The sequence below is a fragment of the Crocodylus siamensis genome, chromosome 6 (genome assembly GCF_052110815.1).
Source record: "Crocodylus siamensis isolate JL-2025a chromosome 6, ASM5211081v1, whole genome shotgun sequence".
Lineage (NCBI taxonomy): Eukaryota > Metazoa > Chordata > Crocodylia > Crocodylidae > Crocodylus > Crocodylus siamensis.
In genome coordinates, this window is record NC_143400.1 from 49,335,809 (window position 1) to 49,346,133 (window position 10,325).

At 41.4% G+C, this 10,325-nt stretch overlaps 1 protein-coding gene across 1 annotated transcript; it reads right to left on the reverse strand.

Annotated features, from left to right (window-relative positions):
* Positions 1-714: 714 nt before the first annotated feature.
* Positions 715-1,170, reverse strand: LOC149862793 (olfactory receptor 6M1-like). The gene has a single exon (XM_090054112.1). It carries the CDS (start codon positions 1,168-1,170, stop codon positions 715-717), a length of 456 nt encoding a protein of 151 aa, XP_089910238.1.
* Between the last annotated feature and the right edge of the window lie 9,155 nt (positions 1,171-10,325).

Sequence of the window (10,325 nt, forward strand, 5' to 3'; positions counted from 1 at the left end):
TCTCAATTTATACAAACATAAAACCTTTTTCTTGGGAGGTACTGGACCTAAGTTTTTCATAGCAATGGGAATCATAGAGGTTCAGCAAATTCCAGAAGGTTTTCAGAACTTACACTTCCATGGACAATCTACATTGGAAATAAGACAAAACCACTAGGAATATGGAACCTCAGCCCATCTGGAGTGCACTTCTAACTTGATCCAGATTAGAGAGTGTGCTTGGTGACCTGCAAGCACTTATGGACAAAGTCTTTCAATGCCTCCTTAACCTTCTGGTTTCTCATGCTGAATATGAATGGGTTCAGCAATGGCATCAACGCTGCAGTCACCAGAGAAGTGATCTTGTTGTGGTTCATTGAGCTAGCTTGTGAAGGCCTGACATAAATGAAGACGGGGTGCCATAGCCAATGGTGACCACAATGAAATGAGAACACAAGTAGAGAAGGCCTTCTGCTTGCCTTTAGCTGTAGGGATACAGATAATAGTGCAGATAACACAGAAGTAGGAAATGACTGTCAATAGCAGGGAGCCCAACAGTGCTGGCAGAGAGACAATGAAGTCAATGAACTCCACCAGTTGGGTGTCAGTGCAGGCCAGGTGCAGTAAGGGGGCACTGTCACACACAAAAAAAAAAGACTGATGATATTGGGGCCACAGTAAGGCAATCTAAGCTTTCATCACAGTGGGAACCAAGATGGGAAAGAATCCACCCATCTATGAGCCTGCCAGTAGCCAGATGCAGAATCTTCCAGTCATAATGAGGTTGTAGTGCAATGGATAACAGATGGCTACATACTGGTCATAGGACATCACAGCCAATAGAACATATTCTGAGATGCCCAGCAAGAAATAAAAGTAGGATTGAGCTAAGCAGCCACAAAAGGAGATGATCTCTTTCTCCACTAGGACATTTGCCAATGTTTTTGGGATCACGGTCACAGTAAGCAAGACCTCAATAATAAAGTTGCAGAGGAAGAAGTACGTGGGTGTTTGCTGATGGTGGTCAGTGCATATCAGGGTGATGATGACAGCATTTGCAATCACTGTCATCAACAAGATGATGGTGAAGAAGAGTATGAAAAGGATATTCTCCACTTTGTAGGGATTGGGAAAACCTACCAAGATGAATTCAGTCACCCTTGTTCCATTCCATGTCTCCATATGCACCATGGATCTTATCTGCACAGAAGATAATAAAATAATAAAATTGACTCATTTCAGATTGTATTGAGTAGTGTGCTCAGAATTATAATGGAAATCACTGTGCTTAATAAATAATAGTATATAATAATCAAAATGATGAACCAATATATAACAGAAAGATTAATATTAAAGAACAAGACCATAAATAAAGAGGCAAAGAAGAAAGTGATATTTAAATTGGAATCAGTGTCTTATTCTAAAACATCAGATCCTGCTTGGCTAAACATTATCATGGGCAGTACATGAATCTCAGAATGAAAACCAATGTCTGGCAGTAGGTAAAAGCTCAAACTAGATGTTCATAATGGTCCCTTCTAGCCTCAAAATCTATATATCTAGGAAGACAAGAAACATAAATGACACTGAAAACAATTAACCAGATGATAAGGATGATGAAAAATAATTAACTAAACTTGTGAAATATGAGACATTTGGTGACTGTTTGAGCCTAACATTTTCAAAAAGGAATAAAATAAATGTGAATGATTTATCTGGACAGCTTTGAGAATCTCAACCTACATCATTAACTGTTAATATTTCAGGACCTGTGCCTCTTAATTTATGCAATTTAATTCTACATGTTCTCTGTATCAAATCACTATGACTGAATTTTCCAGAGGAAAAAGGATTTTGTTTATCCAAAAGATAATAAATAGGTGAACAGAGACTGTCATTTAAGCACTTCTACAGGAGACAAATTTGTGATAGAAATTTACCATAAATGTGTAACAATGAGGGTCATTTGACTGTTGGAAGGAATGATCCAGGGAAAGGAAGTCTATACATCTCTTGAAGCCTTCAAACTGAAACAAGATGTCTTCCTGGGATATATGCTTTGGTCACATACACACAACCTCTATGAACATGGCCACTAGAGATAAACCCAGAGTGGCCTCACTAACAAGATTGAGGTCTGGAACATGACACTTTCTGTAACTGGATGAGATATGGGGGTAGATGTTCTTGGCCTTATTCTCCCTAGGATGTGCCACCATCACAGTGTAGGCAATAGCTGTGAGATCAATAGCTCACTAATTCTAACTTACTTAACTAATGCTAAGGAACATATCTCTATGTACCTGATGGCCTCCACAGGCAACTTGTTTGAGGCTAATAGCCATAACTCAGAAATGGCATTTTATTGGAAATTTTGACAATTTGCTTGCATTCTAAATTGGGACGATTTTTTTTGGTTTTTTTGCAATTTTCCTATGAAATATAAAAACAACTAATTCCAGTAATTCAGTTAATGTCATCAGTTCATGATGATGACAATGCTGATGATAGTGGTAATGGTGAAAAGACTCTAAACGTGTATGACAAAGACTTACCACATGAAGCCGGGAGGCAGCAGGACACCACACAGAGGAATGAAGCCAGCAAAAGTGAAATTACAGTGGGCAGAGATGCCACAGATACAGATCAAAGAGAAAAAAGGCAGACAAGCCGGAGGGAGCCGGGAACAGTTCCTGCATCAGCTTGGACACTTTTTATACAGGCATGCTGGGGCCGATTGGCCTGTCAGATGTCTGGAGCCAGGCAAAAAGGCCTGGTGGAACAACAACCTGGGGGACTGAAAGTAGAGTCCCCAGTGTAGCAGAGAGGGTGAGAGCCCACAAGTAATCTGCAAGGGAAGCCCTGGTGGGCACCCCAGGAAGGGGTTGCTCCAGGACTTCATAGGCAGCCAAGATCAGAGGTGCCATCCACAGAGCCAGTGTGGACAGCCTCAACCTCCAATGAAGACTGGAGCCCAGTGGGACCCAGCAGCACAGCAGGTCAGCCACTGGTGACAGACAGCCAAAACCAAGCCCAGAAGAGGGGCAAGGCACTAGAGAATAGGGTGGTGCCAAGCACGGATTCTATATAGACAGGGAGAGAGTGCCACCAGAGACACTCACGAGGAAAGGCGGCATCACTACAACCATCAGACCCAGTGGACTCAAGCGCTATGAAAACCTGGAACACCATCCTCGACAACGAATGGTTCCATCATGGTTGGAGGTAGGTGGGGTGTAGGGGAGGCAGAGCCGCAAAGGGAGTGATAAGGAGGGAAGCATCAGGGGAGGCAGGACCAGAACATCGTCCTCCCAACTGAAATAAATCGATCATCAAAGACGTGGCAGCAAGGTTCTTGGTGCACCACCCCAAAGTCACCCAGCAACTGGCCCATCTGTCCCAAAGAAGCCACAGCAAGACTCGAGCAGAAGTCGCACGCACGACATCCATTGGAGAGACAAGGGAGATTACAATATGACATGACATATATTGTGCATTACAGCTATGGAACTGTCATAATATAAGTGATCTCAGAGTAAAAGATATCAAAACAGGATTTAATCTCAAATTTCATTTTTCCATAGTGTAATTTTTCAAAGGAAAAAGAAGTAAATGTAAACCTTTTTTTCTCCCCTTAGTAATACACATGTACACTTTTACAAATATTTTGTTTTGCCAAAATAGATTTTTCTTTTTCCAGAAAACTTTCCAGTTAACATTTCCAACTAGCCCTACTCAACCCTTAAGCTCTTTTTGAGGATTTCAGAGCTCAGGTGAGGTGTCCATCTCCTTGAGACTTTTCTGATGTGGAAGGATAGGTCTCCCTGAGGTCAGTGGCTCTACCAACATACCTTTCCAGGATTGTTCCAAGGCAAAGATTTCTGGGAAATCTCTCATTCACCACACCTAGTGTGGGAGGTTGGTGACAAGACACAACCCATGTGAGGACACTGGTTCAGAAATTTGAGCAAGTGGGCTCATATCTAGACAGAGGCTGCTGTAAAAGCTATACTTTTCTAACTCTTCTACCTCCCTGTCAAATTTTCCAGCTTAATCATTTGATGAACATTCTAGTTATGCTTTTGTCTTTTCATCATCTCTCCAGCATTGTCAGGCCATATGGGAAAACCTGTGAGATTTTTTGCCAACTGGCTATAGATCTCTGGCTTGATGTTCATGACAAGCCTCCACTGGGCTACCAGTTGTGTCCAGTTGATTGAAACTAATGTTTCTGCCTCACTACCTCTAGATTCCTAAGTCTAGTCAAAAAGTAGTTCTCTGTGGCTCTATTCCTTTAACTTCCTACGCTGATTTCAAAGCACAACTCTCTAAGGTAAGTGACCCACTCCTCTAGACAGGCACAATGAACTGAAGAGCATAAATGCTATTTTACCACTGAAGTATGGAATTGTGGGCCTACTTTGCTGTGTTTGAGTCCCTTACAAACTGTTAATAAGGAAGTTGTGGCCTCTTCCTAACCACTTTTTGTGTCTTAGTTTTAGGCTAAGATAAAGAAATGTTACAGAAGTTGACCCCTTGATGTTTTTTCTAGAAATTCAGGCAGAGGAATAGGATTCCATTTAGGCCCCTACTTACTACTTAGACAGCATATCTAGCAGGTTAGGCTGGTTTTATGACATTTGGCTTAAGTGGTTTAATATAACAGAAGGAGGGAAAGAGAGGGAGGACTGGGGCAGTAGTCCCAGACACTACATTTGTAGGAGCAAGGTGCACAAATAGCCATGACCTATTAGGAACTGATTGTGCCACCACAGTCAGAACTGCAACAGCCAGTGCTGTTCCACATAACACGTGTGCCCTGGCTATGGAGCTACAATGCTACACCTCTGTCTGAGTTCATAGGGTTAGGATGGCATAAATACTAAGTGCTGAGTAATGGTAGAATTAATGCTAAGGAAGATCATAAGGATTTGGTCCATAGATCACAGGCCTTCTTGAACTCACACAATGATAAGTAAAACAAACAAAACCCCCCACAAAAAACAGGCAATCCAGTTTCAGGAATTATTAACACAGATATTTCTCACACAACTTTATTACCAGGAGATTAATTAAAATAATTCATTCTTTTAATGAGAGTGGAATGGGTAGGGTTATAATATACTGCATTGTTTGTTTTAACTCTCTCTCCACTCACTTTCAGAACTTTTTTTCCCCATTTGAGTTCATGAGTTTAATAAAAAGATTTCTGTACCATTCACTAGTAGGAATTGGTTGAGGGAATTATATCTCCAAAGTTACATTTATTAGCATAGACCTTTGCATGAAAGAAAAGAGAAAAACCAATTAGTTTGCAGATAATTATACAGTATCTTAAAAGTTGTTTGAAAAGTTTTCCACTGCTTGACTGACTCATACACGTTCAGCATTTTAAAGTAGTAGCAACTCCAAATTTATTAGACTAGTGTGCTAAAAAAATCTAGCTCATTATATTTTCCATTTGTCTCATTGCGCCCTTGTTTTCCACGGGTGACTGTCACTTTGGAAAGGATTTATGATGTTAGGTTCATTTTTCTGCCTGCTATCTGGATTTGTGGGTTTTACCTATCATCAGATCTGGAATAAGGACACTTGAAAGAAACCCAGAGAAGATGCACTAACTGGTATAAATGCAGCCACGGCCTCTGCTCCTAGCAGTCCAGCTGGCTGGAACATTGGAAGAAGTCCTGACTTAATTTGATAGTGTCTCTGTCTGATTGTCAGAAACCAGGGTCCTGAGATATTATTGGAAAAGGTAATGGGAAAGCTAACCAAAATGAAATGGTTGTGAAGGAGGGAAACAAGACCAGTTCAAATGCTTTTTCCATCCCCAAACATATGCATGTAAAAAAAAAAATCTCTCTGTGATTTCTGTTTTTTGGTTGATGAAAAATGTGTCTTTCTTCATTAAACACCACCTATTTATTTAAGATGGTGTTGCAGCAATGTTGGAGTGGTGATTGCCTAGGAAATGTGTGAGAGGCAACTATTTTTTTTCCAAAATATAATTTTGTGTCATACTTTTTGTCATTGCCATTGAATGGACTATAACTTGTATATTTTCTTTCCCAATGCTACACTAACAAAACTAACGAATGGCATCTATATGTGGTGTTGTGAATCCTTTGGCCATAATTATTCTGAGTTCTTAAAAGTTTGAGAAAAAATGTAACTATAACAATTATTTCTTTCAAAATTGCAGAGATTCCTTTTATTCCCTGGTATTCCCTTCAGTAGCTATTGGCATATTTATTAAATAGTTGCTATTTTTCATTTCATCTTCTTTTTAAAGAACAGTCATCAGCCATTTTCGTTCCATTTTCTTTTCACTGATTGATTCATTTACTCAGGAATAAGCTGTGATACAGTCGCTCACTTAAAATAATATTTTACGATCTGAGTGTTGCCACAATCAAAAGGGCTGCTTGTGTAATAAGGTTCTGTTCAGGCCAAGCATTATAATTTAGCCTTTGATAATAGCTTGTTATTTTGACAGACACTCTTCTCTAACTATGAATATATGTTTTCTCCAATTTTATACTTAGATTATGAGCTCTTTGAATCAGAAACTGTCTTCTTGTTCAATCTTTGTACAGCATCTACTATACTGGCTTTGTCCATGGTGCTTCTGAAACAGGGATTTAAGGTGATAGTAGTAATAATACCAAAATGAGTAAAAACTGTGACAAGACGTCATATATTCTACACATAAAGAATTGTCACAGTTTTAAGTTAGAGAGAGAGAGAGAGAGAGAGAGAGAGAGAGAATGAAATACTTGTTGTTTTGGTTTTTTTAAAATGGCTCTGTGTGTTAAACACTAAAAAAAAAAAAAAAAAATCCTGCCAGCCTGGAGGTGCTCCCTCTGTCCCCAAGCTCAGCATGCTCTACAGGGGCCAGCAGGAGGGTGAGGGTGCTACAGTGTGGAACAAGCTGGCAAGCAGCCCCAGAACTGTGACACCCATGGGTCCTAACCAGCTCTGTCACCATCCACCTGTGTTTCGCCACATGTAGCTACTCCACTGTAGAATAGTACTTATGTCAGGCAATACTATCCTACAGCTGAATTAATTATTTTAATGCATTCTAATAGTGCCGTATGCCTAGACGTGACACTTTACTGCGGAGCTAATTAGTCAGCTCCACAATAAAGCATCTCATGTAGATGCACCCACTCAATGCTGCTCTAAAGCAGAGGCATTTTTTTATTTCTGGTATTTGGCACATGCACAGAAAAAGTGAGCAGGAGGCATGTGCTTTAGGGCAGCACTCCTCAGCCTGGACTTGAGGTGCTGTAGACCTAACTACATCATTTATGTGATTTTAATTTTTTTGTCCTCAGTCACTAAGAAGCTTAAAGCTTGTATTTAAAGATTTATTTAATGTTTAATCATTAGACAGAGGTATGCGTCTTCAAAGTTAAGTTACGGTATTTGATAGCATTTTATAATTTCCTTGTATTAATAGTTCCTGCTTCCACAACCAGTGTAATTTATAACAGTCAGTCATTTGTGGAGTAGCTTGCTATTTGCTTTGAGCAAAGCTTTGGAAAGGAAGCTGCATCGCTCAGTTGATAAGGCCACTAGTTACAGAATCAGGACCTAGATTTAATCCTGAGCGTGGGCAGTGGGTTTCATTCATCCCATCCACTTCCAGTGTGGCCCTGAGGCTCTCCCAGCCTAATATGCAATATGTACCATGACCTACCAGCAAGGTAAAGGTACCTGAGGCTGGTGCCTCATATTGGCCACATCTCCTTTTTATGCTGAGTCTTAAAAAACAACAGACCTCTCTCTTAGTGGCCTGTAAATGAGACACCTGCACCTTTAAAGGTTTGAAAATCTGAGAGATCAATGCTATAATTTATCATTTGCAAGACTTAGGGTCAGATAAAAATTCAGTGAAGTTCAGTGGAGATAAACCAATTTATACCAGCTGAAGGTCTGACCTGAAGTCTTTCTTTACCAGAAGTTTTAGGATTCGTTAGTCAAAGCTTTCCTGTATATGTACAGAGATTGGACCAGAAGATCCTTGAGGTCCTTTTGAACTCTATGATTCTATGGTGTTTACATGCAGAATAAGGTCCCAGACTTGACTGATCAAACAAATACAGATCCAAACTTTTCCATCTAGAAACAGATGGTGTTTGTGTTCTTCATTCCATTTCAGATCCTTCTCATAAATTTAGAGCAAGGTGACAGCTAATGCATGCCAGAAAAGCTCCAATGATCTCCTTAGTCAAGCTAAGGAAGTATGGGCTGCATGAATGGACTGTAAGATGGATAGAAAACTGGCTGGAGCATCAGGATCAGAGAGTAGTAATCAACGTCTCAATGTCTAGTTGGCTGCCGGTATCAAGTGGAGTGCCCCAGGGGTCAGTCCTGGGACCAGTTTTGTTCAATGTCTTCATCAACAACCTGGGAAATGGCATAGAGTGCACCCACAGCAAGTTTGCAGATGACACCAAGCTGGGGGAAGTAGTAGATACATGGAAGGGTAGGGCTAGGATTCAGAGTGACCTAGACAAATTGGAGGATTGGGCCAAAAAAAATCTCATGAGGTTCAACAGGAACAAGTGTAAAGTCCTGCACTTAGGACAGGGCAATACCATGCACTGGGACAGCCTGGGGGCTGACTGGGCAGCAGCTCTACAGAAAAGGACCTGGGGGTTACAGTGGACAATAAGCTGAATATGAGTCAGCAGTGTACCATTGTTGCCAAGAAGTCTAACAGCATACTGGGCTACATTGGTAGGTATTTTGCCAGCAGGTCAAAGGAAGTGATTATTCCCCTCTATTCAGCACTGGAGTACTGTGTTCAGTTCTGGGCCTCCCACTACAGAAAAGATGTGGACAAATTGGAGAGAGTCAACAAAAGTGGTGACAACAAAAGTGGTGATGGGGCTGGGGGACATGACTTATGAGGAAAGATTGAGGGAACTGGGCTTATTTAGTCTCGAGAAGACAGGGAGGGGATTTAATAGCTGCCTTCAACTAGCTGAAGGGCGGGGTTCAAAAGAGGATAGAGCTAGCCAGGGGTCAGCAACATTTCTGGACAGAGTGCCAAAAACACTCACAACTTCAACTTGTAAGATGTTGGCATGCCAGGGGTGGATAGCAGGGGAGCCACAAAGGGCCTGATACTTCTGGCCATACAGCCCCAGCCCCTTCCCTGCGATCCACACAGAGGCATGCGTGCCAAGCAAAATGTCTTTGAGTGCCACACTTCGGCACCTGTGCCGAGGGTTGCCTACCCCTGAGCTAGACTGTTCTCAGTGGTAGCAGGTGACAAAATAAGGAGCAATGATTTCAAGCTGCAGCAAGGCAAGTTTAGGGTAGATACTAGGAAAAATTTTCTCACTAGGTGGGTAATAAAACATTGGAACAGGTTACCTAGAAAGGTGGTGGAAGCTCCATCCCTGGTGGTTTTTAAGACCTGGCTAGACAAAGCTTCAACTGGGATGATCTAGTTGGGAATAGTCCTGCTTTGAGCAGGGGGTTGAACTAGATGACCTCCTGAGGTCCCCTCCAACCCTAATTTTTTATGATTCTATAATTTTTGTGTGTTCTTTGATCCATCAGGGCTTAAATATGAAAAAGAGAAACAATGTAGAAATAAAAAAACTGCAAATCTTGCTGTACTTGATCAAGCCAATTGCACATCTAACCTGGTTTTCCTTTATCATACAGACACTCCTCAGAAAATGCCAGCTCTTAGTTTTAACTTGTTCTTATTCTGCTTGTTTATTTGTTGTTTGTTTTTAACTAAAGAAGAAACATAATCGAGCAATTCTTCTGTTGCAAAGAACTGGGAAATGTTACTACAGGTCAGAATACTTTTAACATTGTGGATTCTTAGGTGAAAACTCTGGGTTGATCTTGTGAATCATGTTTGTACACTTAACAGTGCTGGCACTTAACATTACCTGGCGTCACATGGCGCCCTTGAAATGATCTCAAGACACAAAGTTGTTATTTGAAAAGCATGTAATATCTTGGTTTGCATGGTTATAACTTGAACATGTACCATGCCATACAGGAACTTCCTTAAGTCTTGAGCCCCAGAGTTGACCTGATCAGTTGATCATTGCCTGGCTGGAACTGCTTGGGGGAATGCGCCCCAGCGTGGTCCCTGCCAGCCAACAGCAGGCCAGGGCAGCTCCAGGGATTAAAACATAGTGCCATCCTGATCAGCTAATCATTTGCAGCCAGGGACTATCTAGGAATCAAATCCTGGGACAGTCCCTGACAGCTGATGGCAGATCGGGATGACCCAGGGTTCAGACCCTGGGACCATTATTGGCAGGGATGGCCTAAGGGCTGAGCCCTGGGCCAGTCCCTGCCATCTG